Source organism: Amaranthus tricolor, chromosome 4 (assembly GCF_026212465.1).
Source record: "Amaranthus tricolor cultivar Red isolate AtriRed21 chromosome 4, ASM2621246v1, whole genome shotgun sequence".
Lineage (NCBI taxonomy): Eukaryota > Viridiplantae > Streptophyta > Magnoliopsida > Caryophyllales > Amaranthaceae > Amaranthus > Amaranthus tricolor.
This window is the reverse complement of record NC_080050.1, coordinates 28,976,635-29,001,823: the sequence shown is the minus strand read 5'-3', so window position 1 is coordinate 29,001,823 and position 25,189 is coordinate 28,976,635. Positions and strand designations below refer to the sequence as shown.

At 33.8% G+C, this 25,189-nt stretch overlaps 2 protein-coding genes across 5 annotated transcripts; one reads left to right on the top strand and one right to left on the bottom strand.

The window, feature by feature from the left end:
- The first annotated feature begins 333 nt into the window (after window positions 1-333).
- LOC130810056 (succinate dehydrogenase assembly factor 1, mitochondrial) lies at window positions 334-4,651 on the top strand. 4 transcript variants are annotated; one of them, XM_057675985.1, is made up of 4 exons: window positions 334-648; window positions 1,600-1,671; window positions 2,353-2,491; window positions 3,574-4,651. In XM_057675985.1, exon 4 carries the CDS (start codon window positions 3,605-3,607, stop codon window positions 3,893-3,895), a length of 291 nt encoding a protein of 96 aa, XP_057531968.1. In that variant the 5' UTR covers window positions 334-648; window positions 1,600-1,671; window positions 2,353-2,491; window positions 3,574-3,604; the 3' UTR covers window positions 3,896-4,651. The 4 variants fall into 4 exon arrangements, with proteins under 4 accessions (XP_057531968.1, XP_057531971.1, XP_057531970.1 ...); XM_057675988.1 differs by lacking the exon at window positions 2,353-2,491 and having other exon boundaries at window positions 334-554; XM_057675987.1 differs by having other exon boundaries at window positions 334-554; window positions 2,353-4,651.
- Window positions 4,652-4,794: 143 nt separating this feature from the next.
- Window positions 4,795-22,982, bottom strand: LOC130810055 (uncharacterized). The gene is made up of 13 exons (XM_057675984.1): window positions 22,711-22,982; window positions 20,148-20,232; window positions 19,995-20,065; window positions 17,859-17,973; window positions 17,641-17,720; window positions 16,939-17,023; window positions 16,776-16,856; window positions 15,664-15,758; window positions 14,244-14,294; window positions 9,523-9,603; window positions 5,839-5,911; window positions 5,680-5,757; window positions 4,795-5,326 (listed from the first exon to the last, which is right to left on the bottom strand). The coding sequence occupies exons 1-13, from the start codon at window positions 22,818-22,820 to the stop codon at window positions 5,288-5,290; spliced, it is 1,044 nt and encodes a 347-aa protein (XP_057531967.1). The 5' UTR covers window positions 22,821-22,982; the 3' UTR covers window positions 4,795-5,287.
- Window positions 22,983-25,189: the final 2,207 nt, after the last annotated feature.

Genomic DNA, 25,189 nt, shown 5'->3' with positions numbered 1-25,189 from the left:
CCGAGATTTTAATGAAGTAATTATTTAATATTTTAATAGTTTTTAAAGACTTTACAATTATTTATGAAATTATTTTAATAAATTTCTTTCGTATACGAATTTAAATGTTAACTTATATATATATATTAAAAATATAATTACGATTCAAAAATAAAGAGGTTCGAATTAAAATGATTATTTTATTAAAACGTCTAAGCCCCCGAAGGTGATTCTCTTAGTTAGGCCTCGCGAGAAAAAAAAATAAATCTAAATAAATAAATAAATAAACATGATAATAATAATAACAAGGATAAAAGGCATGAAACCCTTTTTTTTTTTTTTTTTTTTCTTCTTGCTTGAGCCGTCACTCCTCCCTCCCCTCCTTCTCTTCTCCCTTCCCTCTCTCAATTCCCTCTCCCTCACGGCCCACAGCAGCTGCCGGCACACCAGACCACCAGCAGACCACCGTGAGCAGCCCGCAGCAGCACAGCCGCGTTTTCCCTCCCCCACGCACTACAAGCAGCAGCCTCACCACGAACGACCACAGCAGCGGCTGTTTCGTGAGCCACCAGCAGGTACAGCAGCCGCAAGAGGTGGTTCCTCCACCATTTTCGTGCTCCACACCACTACAAAAACCACTTATACCCTCACCCATTTCTAGTTCCCCTTGTGAGCAATCTCTTACCCAAATTAAGTTTGTATGTGTTGATATTTGATTTCTTATTATTTAGAGTTCATATTTGTTAAATTGGAGTATGAATATCTTGATTTTGTTATGGGTTTGATTATTATGGTGATCTGAAATTAGATAAGTTAGGGTTTATATTATGATGAATTTAAAGGTAGTAATTTGGGTAAATTCATGAATCTTAGCTTGGATTAAGTTATATCTTAATAGGATTTAAAGTGGGTAAGCATTTGAAAGTGTGAATTGAACTTGAATAAGTTAGGGGTGGATGAATTAAAAGTAGTATATACTATTTTTGTGGCTTGGATGATGTTTTGTATTGGAAATCTTGTATAAGCTTGTGTATGTGACACTTTGGATGAATGGTGACTAGTATTGTTAATATCCATTGTTGTAGAGTAAACGATAATAATAATTACTGAGACGGATTAAGGTAGCGATTGTCATTAATGAAAGTATTATCGTGGTTATAGTCGTTGATGAGGTGGTTAGTTTTGAGCTCGGTTGCTATACTGATATGTTCAATTGTGTCGCTAAGTTGGGTGACTTTGACCCAAATTATACGAATCGTTATTGATTCGCCAAGCTACAAATCTAATTTATTCTTAATCGTTTCACTCTAAAAACCTTGGAAAAATAATAAAAACCACTACTATCATAGGTGATATGATTGTTATTAAGTGTAACGTCATGTATTACGTGTTCTTGAACATATCTTGATATAAACCTGACTAGAATCTAATGTTATGGTTTGATTGGAATTGATGGCGTAGTTCATGTATGAACATGGGTTGAATTTATTGCATGAGTATGCGTAGAATGCGTATTAGCTTGAATCGAAACTTAATTGGCTAATAGCGTAGCTTGTATGGAGTCGGTGCTTCGTAAATGATGTGAAGTAGGCTTATTAGTCTTACTTTAAACGTGTATAGGTGCCCGGTTCATAAGAGGGGCGTAAGAACCCCTTCGAAGCGATTTTTGTGGCTTGTCATCTTGCAGTGCAGGTAAGTACACGCAGTAACTAATTCTTGCATGCATCTTCAATATATTTTCCTTGCGTGATAATATTATACGAGCTAGGTTGAATATGATTTGCTATTTAAATACTGTTAAGTTTGTGTTACAAGTGAAAATCAGTTGTCAAGATGGTAGAGATTGAGTTCTGATATCGCGAGAGTAGAATGTTGGATTATATGAGATGGAATGGGAATGAGTCCCTTATTGATGAGATATTAAGTTGGATGTTACTGTGACTCCACTGGATTGGTACCCCAGTTGGTTTAGTTCCCGGAGGCATGGATCATCTATATATGGTCGCTGTACGGGGGTATGATCATACTTTGCCATTGGGCGCCGGCATGGCCGTCACCGCCCTTGGCTGAGGTGTTGCCATGTGGGTCTTGCAAACCCCAATATGGTGGCCTCTAGTCACAAAAGATGATACGTGGAATTAAGGAAGAAATAGAAAATGGTGAAGGCATTGAGAAGTGCACAGAAGTGAGGAATGGTTGGAGTAGATTTTTATACATTGGAGTGTCTTTCTTCCCTCGTTTTGTTGAATTGATTGTTGGTTGCATGTATAACTTGTTGCTAGATACTGACGTGTACTGCTTGTTTCCTTGTTGACGGCTTGTCTCTGATGGCCCTGCTATGACACGTTTGGTCTATGACTTTACGTTGAGCAGCAGGGGCGTCGTAGATAGGTCTTGCAGGTTTTGGAGTTTCCTTGTATTGCATATGGGGGGGGGGGATCGAGTGAGAACCTTGACGCGTGCCCTGTTCGAACCATTTTTGACGCTACATGTGATTTCGACTTGAAAGTGTGTATGTTTTGGTTGAGGCATGAGTCCTCCTTTTGATGTAATTCGTTCCGCTGCAAAGATTTATATCGTTTTATATTTTGTTATAGTATCTTGAATGGCTTGTACAGTGGATTATCTTTTTGCTTGGAAAACCCAAGCGTTTACATGGGAACCACGATCCATGCTTAGCATGTCGACAGAGGTTTTGGCGATGACCTTTCCGCCGTGATTCTGTTACGAGGCCATTGATGCCTCTTCATTATGATGATTTATCGTTTGTCTAAATCTTCGGCGCGTCAAATTTCAAGGCAGATGCTGCCGAAATTTCCGTAGGATTTTGTTTGGAAGTTTTCAAACGTCATCTCTTTCTTTTCCCTATTTAAATAATTATTTATTTCTACAAGTGACACCCTTGAAGGGTCTGAAATTCAGGGGTGTTACACTCACTGGATTTATTACCACTTTTTTCTTTATGATTCTTGATTTTTGATCGCTAACTTGATCATGAAGTAGTTTTTAGTGTTTCCCAACTCGTTCTATTTTTTGCCTTTTGTCTTTGTTGATTCAAATCTCTTCCTAAGAAGCAAAGTTATATATGGCTCAAGTTAGAGATGCTTTCATTTCGTGAGTATTATTCACAAAAGCAGACTTGTAGGGAATTGGTTTGGGATGGCCACAGTATGGTTTTGCATATATTGTGGGCATATCTAATATTCCTAAATGCCTTTGAGATTGCTATAAGTAGTGACATTTCCCCTCACTGTCATTATCGGTAACAATCTCTTGGGGTTAGAGGGAGTATTAGTATACTATCAAGGAAACAATATGACCTTTTTTAAATTTAGGAAATGATTGTCATATTTGTACATCTTGAGTTTGTCAACTGATATTATCTATGCTTTGGAAATAAATTAGCGTCATAATCCTTCATCCAACTCAATTTGCTACATTTCGGTTTTCCATGTGAGATTTTAACCTAAATGTTGCAAAATGAGCGGGGACAGAAGAGTATTTGAAGATTGAACCTATGTGAGAATTTTCTACCTGATGCTTTTAGATAGTGGCATGTAAGTTATTAATGCCATCATTATGACTCTTGTACAGCATTTGTTTTATACCTCATATAAAGAATACCATGGGAGGTACCAGCGGACAAAGGCTTTCAGGGTTACAGAAGGAAGTCCTTATTCTTTACAGAGGGTTTCTGCGAGCAGCCCGTTCTAAATCACCTGAACATCGTCATCAGATCGAATCAATTGTGTCTGAAGAGTTCCACCGCAATTCCAAGCAAATTGATCGTAAGAATTTTGTTTACATAGAATACTTGCTTCGACTTGGTAAAAAACAGCTTGATCAACTCAAGAGTAGTGATATTGTCAGATTATCATCCATGAAGGTTGGAGGGGATCAAAATATAGATCCATAGTTTTGAATCGGTACATTAGATGAATGCTATCTGAATGGCTGAACCCAATCGGCTTTGATAAGTGAAAACCATAAAGCCCTTGAATGGCATATATTTGGCGATGTTTTAGACTTCGAGACGCCAGAACATACAACTTTGATTGTAACACAGCCTTCACAGTTGACAGTACATAAAAGTATAGATCTTTAGTCTCATAACTGTTTTATTTTCCCTCCCCGTTTCCACTGTCGAGTAAAAATGAGTAACATTGCCGCAGATTTATCTTACGAAAAGGTGAAATTGTTGCATTTGTCTGTTTATTACAATCTCATTTTTATTATTTATCACATTAATTCATTTACTGTTTATTGGTGATGAAACCAAACTGGACTGAATTGTCCAGGAGTTCATTGGCAATGTATTGAGTAATACAATCTCTTTTTTTCTTTGTTAATAAGCTAATCTTCGTAATGTTTATCTAAATAGGGAAAACAGGACAAATAAACGCTACAATATCTATGGCCCAACATATTTGGGTAAATTTTGACCGAAGGTCAACGAAACCTGGGCAGTGGGCATGTTTCACATACTGAAATTTGTGTAAAGTATCGTACAAAGTTAATTGTTTTTAATTATTTTTCATTTAAATATAAACTAGTTATTCCAAAGATGAGTTATGAATTTGTTTTATAGAAGTATCTTAATAATAAGAATAACTTTAAATTTGTTCTATTCCTCCAATTATACTTAAAGTCAGAGTCACTAACACAATATCTCACAAGTTAGGATCTGATGGGGAGAAGGGTAACAAACAAATTATACTTATGACTCCTCCAATGAGTAGGCAAGGAAAAATGCGCACATTTAGATTATCCCCAAAAAGTAGGCTCCTCCAATTATACCTAATGGATTATCAATTGCAACAATGAGGAACCTGTAATACTATAACCAGGAAGAAGCATCCTGCACCAAGTTATTCCGATTCTTTCGGATGGCATTGTCAGTTCAGACAGATTGGCATTATTTTTGGCTCCACAAATACACTTTAAGGAACATAAAAATAAGGGCAACCAAAATCACATATATCCTACACAGAAACCATCTCAAACTATCACGAACAAACAACTAGAAGTTACGAAAATCTTATAAGCGATGTATCCATGGGAAAAGAATTACATCACCTAGGAGCAAAAATTTATTTATTCTCACAATTAGCTAGAGTTGCATAAAGTAACTAAGATGACATGTATACTGCATGGAAAATGCTAGTAGGGCATTTTTGAAAAACCGTAAAGATTGGTACACATGCTACCCATACATTTTTCCCTCGATGTTGGTTCAGCTCAAATGCCGACATGCCATGCTTAGGTTTATATACGTATCTGTCTTCTTTCGTCTAATAACATATGAAATTCAAGCATCCGATTTAGATGGCTTACGAAGAACAGGTATCTGCAAGTAAAACAACCACACACTTTTGTCAAGCAAGGTTATTAATCACGCAGCCATGAAAATGGAAAAACAAAACAAAAGTAGGCACCAATGAAGCACTTGAAGATTCAAAATGCTACTCCTATGTTGTAAATTGTAATTATAACTCTCAAACAATAATTCAGACAAACAGCTAGTATTATTCTCAAACAAGAACTGCTTGTCGGAGAATTATTCGGGCAAGTGATTTTTCATTGAGGCTAAATGAAAGTTCAGTATGCTTTTTCGCCCCTTTTTCATAGGCATAACTAGGTTTTGAGAGATGAAACAATTTCAATAATTGAGCAGCCAAAAAGGTCTGACAGTTTTGATACCTCAATGCCATGGGGGCCTATCCGATTTCTAGAGATGAAATTGAGGATGAGTGTTGCAAATTCATCAGGGACATCCTCCTGCATAAAAAATTAAACAGTTCTAAAATTCTATTTCCATAACAGTCAAAACCCAAAACGCAAACATTATTAGCGTTGGACCTGTATGGCATGTCCGGTGTGTCTGACTACCACCATCTGAAACTTGCCTTGCATTTGACCTATAGTGAGAGTTCTGTAACAACCAAGCATGGAACAGTTTCAGTTATTCACCTCAAAGCTTCCATTAGCACACATAAAGGACATATTTCCATAATGATCATCATAAAGTAAAATGTGGTAACGGTTGAGATTGCAGTAACAAACACGATAATTTTGCCGGCATCATTGGTAACCATGTTTCAATCTAAAGTAGAATGAAGATTCGAATGAACTTTGATATGAAAGAATCAGGATATATCCTAAAAAGTTAGAGATCCAAATAATTCCTCACAAGAAACTATACTAAAGTAATTAATTGAGAAGGCATGAATGTGTTGCGGATTAGAAATAGACGGTACTGAAAAGTGGAGTTTCCACTTCTCAGTTTTTAGGATGTATTGAGATGCAATGAAAACTTCACTTCATTAGCCATGGCAATTAAGGATAGACTATCATGAGAAAGCAAAAAATATCAAGGTGAGTCTTCACCTAGTCAAAAAGATAAACCCACCAGAAAGAATTTTTAACAACTTAGGTTTTCTTGGACCCGGATCCGGTAATATGGGTCTTGCAAAACTGGACCCGCAGATCTGGGTCCGGATCTGGGTCCTTCTCTTGAAAACGGATCTGGATTCGAGTACACCTGGACCTGGTGCAGATCCGACCCGTTGCCATCCCTCGGTGTATTATCTCTAAGAATAACTTGTTTGTAGGACGTGCTTATTTATGTAATAATCTTTCTAAGTTATCTTTGGATTTGAATCAAGATGTTATATGTAATATTTCACATGATTTGAGTAATGAAAAAATTGATTTGCATTACTTGTGGCATGTTAGACTAGGACTTGTGAATTTTGATAAAATTGCTTTTATGTCTAAACATGACTTGAATCCTATGTGCACTGAAATGTCTAAAAATTGCAAAACGTGCATGTTAAATTAGATCACAAGAACACCATTTAAAAGTGTTGAACGAAAATCTGAAATTTTGGAATTAATACATAGTGATTTTTGTGACTTTCATAGTACACCATCATTGGTAAATAAGAGATATGTCATAACTTTTATTGATGTTTTTCAATGTTTTGTTATGTATATAGTAACTTTGATACCCATGGATATGGGGTTATCATTTGTCTATATGTAGATGACATGTATATGTAGATGACATGCTCATCTTTGGTACTAGTTTAGTACAAGTTCAAAAGACAAAAGATTTTTTGTCAAGGACCTTCAAATGAAAGATATGGAGTAGGTCGATGTGATCTTAGGTATTAAGATCATGCGAGATGGTTAAATTCCATATTATCCTACTCAAGCTTGAGTGAAGGATTTTGGGTGAAACAATGTTGACGGCTTGTCACATTCTTAACCGGGTTCCAACGAGAACAAATAAGGAGACTCCTTATGAACATTGGTGCAAAAAGAAAACCAAATTTCAATTATTTTTGGGTGTTTGTTTATGGGGGAGGTGCCATATCATGGTATTCTAAGAAACAAACATGTATAGTTGATAACACTATATCAACGGAATTCATAGCTCTTATTTTTGAGATACCTTTGTTACCTAAGCCAATTTCACTGGTGGCGATTCATGCGGATTGCATGATAGCTTTAGGTAGGGCTTATAGTCAAGTGTATAATGGTAAGTCTCGTCATATTGCTCTCAGGCACAGCCTAGTGCAAGGACTTATCACTAATGGGGTCATAACTTTTGACTATGTGAACACTAAGTTCAATGTGGCTGATTCTTTTACGAAAGCCATGAGTAAGGATTCAATAGAACAAGCGTCAATTGCAATCGGATTATGTCAATAAAAGTCATTTGGAAAAGCCCAATTCACACATGAGTAACATCGTGTCTTGAGTTCAATGTGGTAAAATTCCTTTTGGTTTTTGTAAGCAACAAGTTCTAATGGCCCATCGTTGCTTTGGACCGTGATGAACGCGGTAGTCCTCCTTGGAAAGTTCTCAAGATCAATCCGTAGGGACATTAGCGTTGATGCATGAAATGGAATTATAAAATTTATTTTGTAATTGAGAAAGAGGTTTTAATATTACTCTAAATGGGTAAGGATTGTTTAAGATTTAGTGTATATTAAATCCTAAAAATTATCACAAAATACTACAAATAATAGTGGGAAAAAGTGTACTAAACATACAAGGTCCAAAGGGGTCAAAGGGAAGGACAAAAGACAAATTGGAACAAATATGTGTCTTTTCGTATTCTTTGATCAATGAGCATTGGATTCTATTCTTGTTCAACTTTGATTATGGAGTTACATGTGACTTAATTGTGTGAATAATGCTCATGAATACCAATTATAATGGTATTGATTGATGGTCATTATACTTGATCATCAACGGGTGATTAAATGTCCATGACCCATAGATATACTTGAACTAATATAAATAGGGGCTTGGGGAAGAATGTCACTTACAGCAATTTTTTGAATTCTTTATCCTTGTTTTCTTTCTTACTTGTGTTCTTTTAAAAAGAGTTATAAATTTCTTGTTAGAACTTTCGAAGTTTATAATTCATCAAACACTTTGTTGTTAAGTTTCATACCCTAAGTACTAAGGGTGTGTTGTGTTGTTTGTATCTCATTGTGAATTTCCAAGTCAAAACCCAAGTACCTTTGTGGGGTAAATATCACAAAAGGAAAGTGATTACACGCCTACAACAAGTATCATGTTTCCGGGTAATAGTTGTCGTTACAAAGATCATCTTCAAGTTATTTCTTAGTGTTTTTTGTGTAAGTTTATTTTAGCCATCAACAAAGGGAAGTATAAATTCCCATATTGTAATTTGTATTTGCATTATTATTTCTTAATAGAAGAGAAGTACCTTGTCAGGGAACATTGTGGGTATGGGGACAGGCATAAATGAAGTACCCATGCCACATAGCATAAAGTTCCCACATAGATGTATATATTAGAAAGAAACATAAAAGAGAAACAGTGGTGAAGAAATAACAAGATTTTCCTACAGCAATATATGCGTAAAGAAAATCATTTTCCGATTCAGGACTAACCTAATCGAAGCTAAGATGTTTCTACCCTTATTTTCATCTTGAAAATTAAATTGGTTGGTTTTTATTATCTTTCTTCTTTCCTTTTTTCTTTGTGGAGGTTCAATGCTCCAAATGTTTTTACGTGTCATGACAATAAAATGCGACAAGATGCCTTCTCATCCCAGCGAAGAAAGTTTGACATGAGCTTACTTCAATTTTCAAGCTACTCCTAATGGCACCTTGGAAGAGCAAAGTGGAAAAGGGAATACATTCTTGAAAATGTTTCCAAAAAAAAACTCTTCTGCCTATCCAATCTCTTGGGAATCTTTGCAATCACTTTGCCTAAAACTTTCAAAGATCATCCCTAAAGAAGGCTTGAAGAAACTTTGATAGGAAACCTTATAAACAGAACCTGCTGAAGGAGCAATACTTCTAAAAGTAAGCAGGTAGCGCAAGCCTAACAATAACTAACAAGTTGTTAGCTCAGTCTCTTACAGGTTCACTATCTTCCCCTGTAAACTGGAAACTGAAATGCAACTAAAATAAATACTGACAAGCATGCTAACACCAAACTAGATATCATAAGTGATATTTTAAAAATAGTCATCACTGAAGTTCAGCTGAAGAAAACCTGTCAAGTCTATCGGTGTCTGCCAATAACAAAAGCTTTGGGACAGGAGAAGATAAAAATTTATCTGAAAGGCCTGCATACCTGCAATAGGAATCGGAACACAATATTCAATCATTACCCATATAATCAAAATTAAAGAGACAGTGTGCAGAAAAACCTTAAACGGCCCGTTTGGTTGATGGTAATGAAGTAATGGTAATGAAATGTTGTAATGGCAATAGTAATGAAGGAATGGATATGAGAATTGGTAATGAAGATTCTTTTGTTTGGTGTGCATGACTAAAGAATGGTAATGGAAGATAATATTCCATTGATTGCATTTGGTTGTTAGTAATAAAAAATGGTAATGACTCTTAGTTTCATTATTGTATATTTGTATCTAAAAGCATTATTGTATCTAAATTTTTCTATGTAATGATTCTTTTTTTAATAATAATATTTTTTTGGATAATTACATACATTACCTTTTTTTTCTTCATTATTTTTTTTTCAGCTCGAAACAACATTACCTTATTTTATTACCACAGTAATACTTCATTACCATTACCGCCTAATACCATGTTGTTTGATGGTAATGAAAATGGCCCTTTTTGGTAATTTCATTAACTTATTTTATTATCATCCATTACCATTGAAGGCATCCAAACAACCAAAATTTTCATTACTTAATTTTATTACCATTACCGCCCTCTAATACCATGTACCAAACGGGCCGTAAATATTTCAGTTCAATACTTGAAACTTGGGTGAAAGGATCAATTACATTTATTAATTAGGAGCAGCAGACAAAAGGCATTCAAGATACGATAAAACTTTTAAAAAGACCAAACAAAGTATGATTTTACTTCCTACACAAAGTTATTGCATAGCATGACCTTCAACCTCTCTTGTAGAAGGTGAGCCACATTTTTCAAATCATTTATGTATAATGTCTGCTACTTAGTATCATTCGAATTCAACCTCTTTGCTATCACTAACAAGGGCAAGCTTGCGTGCATTTGACCCCCAAATCCTGCCAAGGTAGAAGCCTAAGTGGGAGTCATTCACACTGTGTTTGGATAAAGTTAAAAGTGGAAGGAACGGAGTGGAAGAGAAGGGGTAGACAGGGGACGCATAGAAAGGTAAGAAATAATGATGGAGTACCCCTTATTTGTTTAGAAGGGAAGGTAAGGAAAGGCAAGGAACGGGAAGAAAAAGTATAAGAAAAGTTGGTCAATATACCATCTTCTTTCCAAATCTTGTCACTTTATGAGAGATTTCATTTTCAACAAAATTAAGGATTTATGCTCTGTTCGATATGAAGAAAATAGAGTGAAAGGAAGGAAAGAGAAATGGAGGAAAGATATTGCACTTATTTTTGGAAATAAAAGGGAAATAGAAAAGATTCTGAAGGAAAACACACCAATCTAACTTCCTTTTCTCTCTCCTACTCTTCCCTTCTTTCCCTTTCATTCCCTTCCTAAAATGTTATCTAAAATCTTAAACATTCAAATCCCTCTCCTCTTATATTGGCATCCAAACAAAGAAAAATATATCCCTCCAAATTCTTCCCTTCCTTTTTCTCCAAGTCCCTTAATCCAAACATGGTTTTAATGGTATTGGGGTAATAAATTGTTGGATTTCAAGATTTAATGGTGATTGGTGACAAAATTAAAAATGATTAGCACGGCCCCTGAGAATGTGTCAGACATCAATACTTATTAGCTTGAACTAGATGGCGCATAAAAGTTGATGTGACACACAAAGATGGACATGCAATTCGTGAGGTTATGCATCTTGTAACAAGGGTAATTAGAAAGTCTGAACTGGTGAATTTCAATATACAACAAATAAAACTTACCCATTCAAATTAGGACTAAAAGAATTTAGGTATTCACAATATAAAAGCATCGTCAAGTTGATTCAACATTATATATAAAAAAAAAGCAGCCCAATTCCCAAATATGGAAGCGAATGTGAAAACATAACTTAAAGCAAAACAAGAACATTTTCAAAAAATAAAAAATTGGATCGGCCACTTAAGCATATAAACAAATATTTTCACCATAAATTTAGAGCATATTAAAATATTTATACATATCTTTAAAGTGGATAAATCCATTTTATTATTCAAATTCAAAACTATTAATTTTCTTTAGGATTTTGAAGCATGACCATGAAGAAAGAGAGAAAAGCGGAAACTTCACCATGGCAACCTTAAGTTTGAGAAAAGTTGCCACATACCCTCAACTTTTCTAGATGCACGCATGGCCATTGAAAAATACACCAACGCATGCCCAAAGCTAATGGTATTATTCTGTACACATTTTAAACATAACGCTTATTTATAACGCATATTTTAAGATATCATTCTCTCTCTTTCCCGCGGTGCCGAAATATACAATATAAATTTGAGATACGAAAATAGGGGCATGGTTCAAACTTTAACTCATGGCCTCTTTATTATTATAATAGTAGCTATTTTTACTTGAATTATAAGGTATCATTATGTATATACTACCTAAGTTTCGCCACTGCTTTCCCTCATAATACTCCCTTGTAACAGATCAGCCCAACTCAGTAATTAAAAACAACCTTTATTGATGAATTACAAGAACCATACAATGGGATGTTCGAGTCTCCCAATACTCCTATGTGTTTCCACTTCTTTCTCAAATTATTTCCTATCCTAAACATCCCATACTCCCCTTTATTTATAAGATATGGGACGGGAAATACAAACTAGCATAAAAGCTAATAAAAGACTAACTAACATAACAACCTAAAATAACAACTCTAACTAATCTTTTATTTATTTACTTTACTTAAGACCCTATGAATATACCAAGTATGACAATAAACATCCCATACTCCCCTCTATTTATAAAATATGGGAGGGGAAATACAAACAAGAATAAAAGCTAATAAAAGACAAACTAACATAACAACCTAAAATAACAACATTAACTAATCTTTTATTTATTTACTTTACTTAAGACCCTATAAATATACCGAGTATGACATCCCTCTCCACACTCTCCACTCACCAAAATACCTATCCAGATTCTAGCCACCTTGTCTGCCACACATAAGTTACCTTCAAGCTTCAACTACTAAGTATGAACTCACCCTAACTTGAAAGTTCTATGTAACCTTTTTTGACTACTACTCTCTCTCTCTCTCACATGTATTTCCCTGCCCCTTTACAACCCGTTTGGTAGGTAGTAATAAATGGTGATAATGGAAATGAAAAACTAGTGTAATTTTAGTTGAAAATCTCTTGGCTACCTTGATGGCCATGTTTGTCCAACTTCAATCATCTCATTTTCTTCATAAAATTCATTTCAATGCATTACTATTGGGAGAGGTGGTATTAGGTGGTAATGGAAATTTGTAAACAAAAAAAAATTGTGATCAAAGTTTCATTACCATGGGAATAATATGGAACTTTTGATGAAATTTTACACTATAAATCATTCCCATTACCACCATTTAGTACCACTAACCAGGCAGGCCGTTAGACCTCTAATTCTCCAATTATCCTGCAAATGCCTCTCACCATCTCTCCCCTAGATTCCCCACTGCCAGTGCTTTGCTACTCTCTCATTCCCCTAATCCGCATTACAAACCTCTACCCAACACACATGAAAAAAGGGGAGGCTTGATAAAAAAAAATTTAGAAGAGATTACAATAGCAAGGATGCCAGTTGCCTAAACAAGGCCTCCTGTGTGGGGTGATTTAGGTGAGGATTGAAGAGGCGATTTTCCTGATATGTATAACGTTTGGGTTTAGTGGCTTTATAATGTTGTCCTATGGGCTGATTTTGCATTATGTTTGGTAGTGGTGAGAGGTATTCAATGGGGAAAGGCCCCATCAAAGCCTTTGATCCGACCATTGAAACAGGCTTAACCCTTTATTCTTAAAAACAGATCTAATTTTTAAAGGCTTGGCACAAAATAGAAAATAACAGCATAACAGTCAAACAATTACTTGTTCCTTCTCTTATTTCTCGTGAACAATTACCAATTTCTCTTTCTCCCCCCTCTCCATTTTTCTCTCTCTTCTCTCCCCTTTCTAAGTCAAATATAGCATAGTTCGTCTATTCTTGGCAGCTTGTAGAGTAACAAAAAAATATATGACATGAATCAATCGCAATAGTTTGATTCTTTCGTCATCTATTCACATAAATTATTTTGCGGTCAAATATCAACTTTCCTTCCCTTGCATTTCTTTTGTTTCTCACTTCTATCTCTATTATATAACCATTATACTAAACGCATTTATGACTTCCAAGTACCAATATATTCTATACACATTGCCTCAACAAAAAAACATTAAAAAACAAAACTCAATGCAAAACATCATGTGCAACCAATTCATCCATAATTCCATAAAAGTACCCCCTTTAAACAAAAGTTCAAACTTCCTCTGTCCCCAAGGAACTGTCCTCACTGAGGTGTAGTACCTGACACAGTTGGCCAAATTAATAAGAATTAACTTAAGCTAACTCCTTTTCAAAACTATACTCCATCTCCATCCCTAAACATACCTTCAGGCTTCAGTTCTTAGTTGCAGTTAGGTGAGTAAGACATAGGTTCGTATTAAATTTAGAATCATCATAAAAAGAGCACCACAGAGATAGAAATTGATATGCTTCTTCACATAGGATGAAATGCACAAACTATAACAAATGAACTTTGAAACAGGAGGATTTGATATTTCAAGCATAAAAACTCCATACCAGCTTCGCCAGAATTTTTCTGTTTCTTCAAGACCCTCTTGGGCAATGTAACTGCAAAGAAGTTCAAGTGCCAAACCAGCAAGTTAGACAACAAAATTTTTAGGCTTATAGCACAAAAAAATTAAACTTCCATACATAAATACTAATTCATGTAGCTAATAGACACTAAACGTTCTCCTTTCCTTATGTGATATGTCTTGTGGTCGCTTGACTGGACCTAGCCAAACTCACCAGATCTTATTTCAGAAAACTTGCAACTATTATTGTGGTTTCTAGCATTTGCGCTCTTTATCAAAGTATCACCCATACCCAGTGTCCATGACTAGGTTGGATCAACGCCAATGAGGTATACATGGCAAGTTCAAGCACTCCAAGAGAAGTCACTGAAAGTATATCAACTCAATGATGCAGCCTTAGAATCTAACCACATATCAGTAGACAGTAAAGGCTGGGTTACTTGAACTCCTTGATTTACCTCACTGTGTCAGATCCTAAAGAACTCAACAACACAATGATGATTTCGACTTTAGACAGTTTATTTCAGACCAAAATCATGAAACTTCTCATAGAATATACGAGAGTAAATAGGCAATTCATAAAATAACTTTTATAGATCTGTTGATGCCCCACACGAATCATCATACATCTTTTGCATGTTTAAACATAATCAGGTTTTCTGCTATTTTCTTTCAGTTGATCCTCCAAACAAGATCCTTTCAAAAAAAATAAAAAATCCTCCAAACAAGATTGTCCAGATTTAGATCCACCTAGAACCGATAGTAAGGCAGGATCGGAACAATTATCAGGTGGTAAAATCCTATGTATATAGGCTAGAAATATTACAATAATTTTCCATATAGTAATGTCCATTTTGGAAGTTTTTCGCAGTAAAAATGATTTTTGCTATATATTTCAAGTTACTAGAAAAGTATTACAAAAGCCCAATAATTGATTTCAAAAAAGTTTAAATCGACAAAGTAAATGGTTTACTTGCATTATTATTAGCTGTAGTGATTGATAATTTAAAGACATCATGTTAACTAGTAAAAAACAACATTCAAAGTACTATTGTAAGACCGTAGGACCGTAAAATCCCAACACTCAAAAACTTTGATCCAATTAGGTTCATAAGATCCTACTCACATCAAATCTCACTCAACATTCTGATAGGTTGAATTTTTTGAATTGCATGATCATAAGATCAGAGCATCATTTCAACAAACATGATTACTACAATGTAGCATCACAAGAACACAATAAGACATAACTACACCCTATTAAATAGCATTTAAGCACCTTTTCATCTATTATTGCATACAACTTTTTCTTTCCTTTTTTAAGCTGATAATAGAACATGCAATCATTTTTTTTGTTGGAGGAATAGAGAGCAAGGTGACAGAAACTTCTCCAACATACTTACCATTTCTTTGAATCATCATACTTTAATGTCGCAGGGATTGACACACGGGCAGAATCAATATTTCTCAAGGAACCACTTTTGACGCTCCATTCAATCTGAATAGAATAGAGACTTAAGATGAGAACTAAAACTTAAAAAGCAGAAAAAATGTAACAACAGAATACAAGTATGACACTGCTATTTAATGATATGTAAACACAACCAATCTATGGTTTTTCTTTGATAATCTATCTAAAAATCTTTTTATAAACTTTCTTGTGTTCTACTCGAAACTACTAATAATGATAAAAACTAGAACAGAAGCTTAAGGACAAAATCCAGCAGAATGAACTTCAGAAAAAACTTAAAGTTCATTCCTACAACAATTTAGCTAGAATAACTGAAGAAAGTTTAAGCAGATACTAGCTGGTTTTAAATCAGTGCATCACAATCTCTAATGATCTTGTTCATAAGATTTTCTTTCATTTTAAAATTTCAACATGTTACTGATCTGTTGGGATAAGGCTTTGGCACTGTTTTGTATAATGTATGAGACTTCGTCATTTTATCTAATCAACACTTCAACAGAGACATGATAAACCTTTATCCAAACAAGAAACATATTTGTTCTTAGTAAGTAAAGACTCACCAAAGATGCCGAAGTATAATACAGTATAAAACACAGATATGTCTAGTTTTTGTAATTATTTTATTATTTCTGAAGGATCCGGAAACAGAATGCGGTACAAGTACACCAAGATGTACACCAAGATTATGTCCATGAAAGATGCTTAGGTAAAATATCCTACTATCCAAGCAACAATATAACAAAGAATAACTGCTATTTCAACCAAATGTCTTTTCAGAGGCAAGATCACTTCTGTATATTTCTAGTGTCCAAAAGCTATTAAATTATTACACACCCACTTTACTTTATCTCTATTATCTCATGATAAACCTTGCTAAATCAATAAGTATTCGGGTAATTATAAAGACACCAATGTCCACTTGTAGGGACCATAAAAGCTCCACTGTATTAATATTTATTAGGTCCAGTTTTTAGGTCGATGTATTACAAAAAAGGGAAGCACTCTAGTTTATAAAATGATCTTCTAAGATGGTCAGCTACTTACAGCTTTTTCCACGCTCGAAAAATGCTTCACTCTGCTGGATAAAATTTTTTGCATGTGGATCAATGAAGCCAAGGCTGTTCCCTTGAATGAGGTGATTTTAAGTCAGAAACAAATAAAAAATTCAGAGCAAGTCACACAAAAAAGTGTGTCATAACTGTCACACCTCAACAACGTCCACAACTACAAGTCCAGCCAAGCTGTGTAATATTCTCTTAGCAGCAATATGCACAGCAACAGAACCTCCCATGCTGTCACAAAATCAATAATCATATCAATGATATTATTATTTATGAAGCACACAAATTCAAATATACCATAAAATTCTGTTCATTAGTTGATACAAAAGCAGGGAGCACGTGTATCAACTAGCAAGCTATCTGATTTCTCAATTCATCTCTGAATCAGAAACAGAATAACAAAATTTTTATAATAAAATTAAGATTTAAAAATTTTTAAAAATTGAAAATTAGAAGAATAGTTGAATTGTAAAAGGGCAAGGGGTGATTTTAAATGTACTGATAACAAATATTGGCAAGCTACAACCCAAGGCATAAACAGAAAATAAAATGCTGGTTGCAAGACACTTGAAATTCCAAGTTAATTACCTATTTACAAATGAATCTAAGTTAATCATATATTTACAAATTCAAAAGACTAGTCAATGCAATAGGAATCTAACTTTTACATCAACATTTTACATGACTTTTCAGCAGAAATGAATCTCAAGACACAAGATGAAGAAGCCAACCATGCAGTTCTAGAACACCAACAATAATTGTAAATATAAGCAATAAGAAGCTAAGTTCATATTCAAGGTATTTCAAAAAAAACAAAAAAAAAAAAAAATTCATATTCAAGGGAAAACCTGTGTCCAACGAGTACAATCGCAGGGGGGGAATCTTCATACATTGTCTTTATAACAGCCAACACATCAGTGCATAAAGTCTGCAGATAAGACATGCAACTTAATACAAGAAAGTTGTGTCATCAAAAGCGAAATATCTCAAATGTGGTACTGTCATGTAGAACCATAACTTTCATAAGATACTAGAGAGAATATCTTAAGCTTAATCTATTAACCACCTCAATTGACAGGTCCAAATCATTATCCGTAATAGACTTTCCATGACCTCTTAAGTCCATTGAGACAACCCGAACTTTTTCCTTAATCTTACTTGCTGACAATGCAAATGAAAGCCTGATCAACAAAAAGAAAATATCAGATAAGCCAAATTAAAAAAAGAGCATTTTTTTATAGTAGGCCTGAGCAAAGTATAACTTGTCATTCTAAAAAAGAATTAACAACAACAATTCCGAATCCTTAATCTAATATATGGGGTCGATAAATGAACCAAAACAAATCAATATATGCTCTGTAAAGGAACTTGTTTTGGGAAAATAAGAAAATTACTCAATTTCTATCTCCAAAAGTTTACATTATACCTAAAAAAATTTCATGTATGTGATTCAAAGAGGAAAATATGTTAAACACAATAATTTGCTTCAATAAACTTCTAAATAAAGTGTGAACCTAATGTATTGAAAAAGGAGAGCTTAATGCTTATTACACCACAAATGAAAATTGGGACTCAAAAGTTTGCTGCAAGTTGCAACCAAGGAATTAGAAATCAAAAGTAAATAAAAATAAAATAGAACGGGGACCACTAAGAACAAAAGAAAGAAAAGAAAAGCTAGTCTATCAAAGCAATAAAATCCTCACTGTGGTATTTTTGCATGGAACAGAGAATATAGGTTAATTCGCCAAATCGTCAATGACAAAGATGATCATCATTGAGGAATGATTGGAGGAGAGGAAGTGTAAAAACTAGCAGCAACTTGTGCAAATTTCAGATGGAAAGAACAAAGCCAATCTATTCTTTGGCGTTTGTGACAAAGGAACAATCATAAGAAGCACATATAAATTTGGCATACACCGTTAGATACAGGGTTTGAATAAAAATTACTCTAGCTTAAGGGATGGTACTGCAGAAAGAAAAGTGCAGGTGGTGCTTAAGGCATTGATTGGAACTAGACTATGACACCACTATGTAATTAAAAACAGAAAGAGGACGACATGAAGGAATTGGCAGTTGTGTTTTTTCACCTGAAGTGTGTCCAGGTTATTCCCATTCTCTTCCCATCCCCACCCCCACCCCACCCCATCTCACACCCGAAAAAAGCCTCCAGTCCCCTACCATAGGCATATTATCTAATAGAAATGAAACTTTGGTTTTTCAAAGAATTGATCAGGACTGGAAAAACTCAAATAGAAATATACTTCTATCATATAATCATCCTATCAAGAGAACATTGTTTGATATGAAAACTTCAGATGATTCATATCTGAATGAACAAATTGCACAAGGATAGTCTGATAGACATTAAACACAACATGTTCTGTCTTGAGAAGATTTAGCAATCTAATAAATGATTACATTCACTCAAAGGTAAGTCAAATTACTGGACTTTCGGCGATGCATGCCATCAAACCTTAATTCAAATACATAAAATGAATAAACTTGTGCTTTACCCTGGAAGCTGAAAGTTATTCAAGATAGACCTTCTCTGGTTATTCTCCTATTGAACATCATGAGTTATGACTTCTGAAAATGCAAAATTTGTATTCCGATAATGTATCATGTGAGAAGAATTTATGGTGTTCACAAACTTTAATGAAGAGAAAAAAAACAGAAAAAATAATAAATAATCCTCAGATCCATTTCCAGTACTATAATTCAGTAAGTGACAACATACTACTTATCTAATGGTAGGAAGCGAGAGGAATGAGCACAGCAGAACAAACAAGATGAACATGAAATTAAAGTGCACAAGTACCTTTTAACAGGACCTGTGGCTGTGACACTATGTGCCCAAGTGCAGGTTTAGGCCTGCTATGGAGAAAATTTATCCCGCCATAGCCCCAACAAGGTTAGCATAAGACCTCAATGCCAATTAGTCATGGCTTAACAGCAAAATCTCTCGTAGGCAGAGGATTTTGCATATTTTAATCCTAATTAATGTCAAAAAGAAGTTGTCCAAGTTTTATCTTTATTATAATTGAAGGCCCCAATAACAAATGAATACAGCATTTGATAAGAATGGAGTATATTAAAAAAATTGATAGATAAAACTCAAATTACGTAGAATATAAAGGCGTCATCACATTGCAAAGAATTCATTAAAATAAGCATTTTACAAAATACGAGAAATTGAATATACCCAGCGTATCCGCATCCATGCAAACAAAATACAACAGGACCTTCTGAACCAGCCTTGTATACATGAAACACCTGTTATCAAATTAAAAATAGAAAACGTATAAGGGATACAATCATAAAATAGAAGGCATAAAGAAAAAAGAGTCAATCCTACATTTTCAGTTTCTGGTATGCAAATATCATCTTCCTGGTCAAAATAACTTGTCCAATCTAACTGCGAGTATTTTTGCAAAGAAAACCTGCATTAACATATAGTATATATTTCCAAATATTAGTGAGATAGAAACAGGCTTGAGAGGAAGAAACACACGAACACAGATTTTCAGCTCTTAAAGTGACAATGCAAAAGAACTCTAATAGGCAGGTAACTCATGCAGCAACAGCAAAAATGCCAAAGCCTTAATCCTAACATATGGAGTTGGCTACATGAACCAAAAAAATCAACATAAGAGATCGCCGGTATCAGCAAATATACTTTAATCGACCATGTTTAATAGTAACTTATAACTAAGAAAATCAATCCAAAGATCATCCACATATATTTTCGTCTTTCATCTGTTCCTATCTATTGTCATATGCTCTTACAAATCTTTTTTATGTCATTCTTCACTCTTATTACCAAGATAATCGGTAACCTTATTTTTTTTTTTTCAAAGCTACTCAAAGTTCTAAGCATCTAGTTGTTTAACTAAAAGTTTTTTCAATCCTTTCCCTCATGATTAAACCAACATAAACAATTTTCTCGTATTTGGTCTTCAATATCTACAACTCAAAGACCCTTTCTGTATTTCATTTTGAATTTTATTCTTAGGGTGTGCCTATTTATTCTTATAAACATATGCATTTTAGCCCCCGTACCCCTATCCATCTACAATCTACAATATGTTTCGAAAGCCACCTGAAGAACTTTTCTACAAACTTAGTGGCACACCTCACTCGCATCATATTTCAACCACAACTTTTCTTATACTTTACCTCTTGATAAATATCTCTTGTGAAAATTTGAGCCAATATGCTTGAACACTCATTTGAAATGAGCTCCTTTGTATCCAAATATACAACACATGTTCTAAGATCATTCGTACAAAAACAAACATTTCACATACTTAGCCTTACTTCAACTAAGAGTGAACCCTTTTGACTTTAACACGTGTCTGAACATACATAGCTTAACATTAACCTTATCACTAGTTTCCCTCACTCATACGATGTCATCAAACATTAAATATAAGCTCAAAGCATAACCTTTAGAACAATTGTGAAAAGTAAAACTGTATCGCTCCTAGCCTCCTCCACATGTCATAATATATTAATATTGGTTTGTATTTCTCCATACATATCTTGGTTTATACAGATATACTTCAATGCATATAAGAAAACGTGATTTTGAACACAATTGTGTTAAAGACAATGATCGTTACAATGATAAGGTGGCAAGCTCACGTGGTTGTCCTACCAGAAAATATTAGCCGAAACCATGGGATGTCCCTCAAATGCAACTTTTACACCTCTATGATGTGTATACTGTAGGTTTGATAGATTTTAAAACATTTAGAGCTCAAAGGATACAATATTGATATGATGCACCTTGCTTTGTAACTATGCTTACTTCAGTATTTGGCATACCTTTCTTCGTTAAAGCCCACCAAAGTACTTCTCTTAGTACTTTATCATAAACCTTCTCCAAATCAATACAAAATATGCGCAATATCAACCTTGCAGTAATCCATTTGTAGCCTCACTAGCTCTCCAAATTGGTTTTGGAAAATACTTGTGCACCTTCTTGTGGCAGTGTTCTATCACCCTCTTCAAAAGCTTCAAGGTGTGGCTTATAATTTATAAGCTTAATTTCTTGGTGTTTAAAATAGAAAAATCTTATGTATCCCCCTTTTTTGTATAGTGCTTATTGCTTGTCTTCTAAGAATCCGGTATCAAATTTTTTTGTCATATCTTGTTCAAGAGATTAGGTAACCAATTTAATCTCATGTCGTAAAGAAATCTCTAAACCTCAAAAAGAAGCTTCTTCCACCTCCATTTTATAATTACTAATTCACTTTGTTCTCTTTCACTCATTAATTGATCATATTTGATGTTTTACCTCAACGCATCTCATGGATCTCCCCCAATGTGAAATACTTCAGACTACAATTATAACAAGACATTAAAATCACGGAAATTTTTGTATTGATCTTGCATATCAATATTGAATACATCAACCGAAAAACTCTATGGTCATTGATTGATCGGCATATATCAGTATTGAGTCATCAACAGTAAAACTCAATATTCATTAATTGATCGTATTTGATGCTTCAATCTTGATATTCATGTTTCTTGATCATCGATTAAATCAATAACAATTACTTCTATCAACCTAGAATTCCTCTTAACTCACATCGTTTTCTTGAAAAAACTGTCAATGTCACCGGAATATTAATGACCTAAAAAACCTTGGTTAAGTTAATAATTTAAATTCCACCGCAAATAATAATTATTGCATTCATGGACACGAATAAGCAACAACCAGAAACTTTCAAAGCATCACAGAATGACAGAATCCATCAAAGACGAAAAATATATAACACTTTATAATATAATCAAAATCAAAATAGAACAAGATATCAAATTCTATTACTCGATCAATTTAATAGATAAACCTATCGATGATCATGACAAAATCTTGAAAAAATAGTCATAAGAGAGAAATAGAGAATTACTCGAGAGGAGGAAGAGGAGGAACATTAGAGAAGACCGACTCCGAAGAAGGATGTACAGATTCCTGTTCCGACTCCTCTGATAAAGAAGTGAGATTACCAGAAGCATCCATTCTTCTTCTCAAGTTGATCAGCTGTTGTTTCTTTCAGCTACGGAGGATTAGAGAAACTGAAAGAGTATAGTTTTCGTAAAATGGATTCGCTCTCTAGTCAGAATAGGTTGTAATGAGTCCAAAAAATCATTGGATTGTCTGAAGATTTATACTAGTATACATTTAGTTGTTTTGTTTGCTTGCATCAATTGTAAATCACTTAGTATGTGACGCTATAATATAGATTTATTATTTTTATAATTTTTTTATTTATTTTGAGTATTTTATTAGTTATTGTTGTCTTTTTATGATTATTATTTACAACTATGATTCACTAAGATTTTCTAGTTGTTTGATAGGTTCGTGGTAAAAGGTAAATCTGTTCAACGAGTCTCCACAACTTAAGCTGTGCGATTAGTCTTCAGTCTAAATAGTGCGACTAGCCTTCACAGCCCAAATTGAGTGACTAGTCTGGTTCAGTAAAAAAATTATTTCTGATATGTCAATTTTAAGATTTAAAAAGTCAATTTTAAGACTTAAAAAGCTAATTACAAAGTTTTAAATACTTATTTTAATGAATGAGTCACCCTATTTTGAAGTTGGAATAAGAATTTTGAGTTTTGTGATTGTTCTTTTAAGTCTTGGAATTGGTTTTTAAAATCTTGAAAAGTACTATTAATTTTTAAGCATTCGAATTTATCTTAAGTCTTGAAATTTATCTTTAAGAATTGAAATTGGTAAAATAATAATTATAATTAGATCGGCCAATAAGATGCATTTTACATATAAGACGGTCTCACCCAAGATTTTGTAGAAATTGTTTGTGGAAGCCGAGATGGATTGTTCGTCATGTTCGGCTTATTCAACTTGAAAGAGTTAGTGTATATGGATATTATTTTTAAAAGATTTTTATAATATTGTTGGGTTTGGGCTGCTCATAAGCTCGCTCGAATATTTTAATATATAGAAAAAATTGCATAGAGTAATTTAATATTTGTCTAATTCCCTACAATAATTTCAAGTATTGATTAACCATGAATAATCTCATGTATTGGTGCTTGTTTCTAGTGGCATACGTTGAAGCAACATGTTGCAGTAGCTGGGCCGGTCCTGGGCAAGGGCAGGACGGGCCTACTAAAAATATTGTAATTTGCCTTTATGAGAATTTGAACACATACCTATAGCGTGAAAGATAGGATTGTTAACCGTTGAGCTAGATCATAATACTTATGTTAAGTACAATGTTTAATTATTTTAAATATTTTGTACTTGTAATAATTATATTATAGTGTGCACAACTGGACATACACAAGATTTTAAGTGGACTTTAATTCATTAAACATTATTTAATTTTCCTAATAAATACTTTTTATTTTTTGTGAGTTTTTTTTTTTTCTACAATATAAATCTAATAAGTATATGAATTTTTCTTATATTCGATTAGGTTCCTTTTTTATTGTGCTTTGCTTATGTGTTTATTTGACTAATTTTATTTGTGTTAACTTCATATTTATTGGTATGTACATTCAATATTATAGATATATAATTTTTTAGTCTATATTTTATATGTTCTTTTTTAGTTATACCTCTTTATAACATTTTTTTATCATAAAGTTGCAAGTAAAAAAAAAAAAAAAATTACATAGTGAAGGCTATAATTTAAGTTTCACCGAGGGATCTTAAAATTTTAGAGTAGGCCTGTGCAGCTGATCAATATATGACCGTTAGTTATACTTCTTCTTCCCATGAAAATCCTCCATTAAAATCTGTTGTGTAAGAGCTCAAAGTTTTCAATCCCCAATTCTTCATTTGTATTTTTTTGCTTCTCCTTGAGTCTTTATAAACGACTAGAAGGATGCAGATTAAGTAGACTCTTCGACAGTGGTATTCCAACGACAAAGAATATAAACCTTGAGTTTAGCATTTTTTTTTTTTCCATTAAAACAGTAAAAATGGGGAAGAAAAAGAGGACGAATACAATTATTGGACTTCCTTAAGTTTTCTATTACCTTCAATAACTTAAGGAAGGGCATGAGCGAAAAAGACTTAATTGAAGAGGATGAATGAGTATGAGAATGTGAATGGATGAGGGTACTTCAGTAATTTAACATTACTTTTTAAACAAATTTAACGGAAAAACATCTAGTTCTAAGTAATAATGTTACTAGTCATTTACATACAATAATACGATGTTACATTGTGGAATTTTTTTAAAAAATTGTCACCACTTATGTTTCTTAAAACTAAGTACTATCGTATTAAATATCCCTAAAATTTCTGATTAAATATTTATTATTTATTGATTGTTAAAAAAAGTGTGTATTAAGTTTTCAGGGAGATAATTCATTTTGTATGTATGGACTATCATAAAACATTGATTATCATACTCA

Bases quoted from the DNA above. Each gene is read 5' to 3' on its own strand.
- LOC130810055 (XM_057675984.1), bottom strand. From the start codon at position 22,820: ATGGATGCTTCTGGTAATCTCACTTCTTTATCAGAGGAGTCGGAACAG. The intron at 20,233-22,710 runs GTAATTCTCTAT...ATGTTAATGCAG, and splicing joins CCTCCTCTTCCTCCTCTCGA to GTTTTCTTTGCAAAAATACT. The intron at 15,759-16,775 runs GTAAGTAGCTGA...TATTCTATTCAG, and splicing joins TTTCGAGCGTGGAAAAAGCT to ATTGAATGGAGCGTCAAAAG.
- LOC130810056 (XM_057675988.1), top strand. From the start codon at position 3,605: ATGGGAGGTACCAGCGGACAAAGGCTTTCAGGGTTACAGAAGGAAGTC.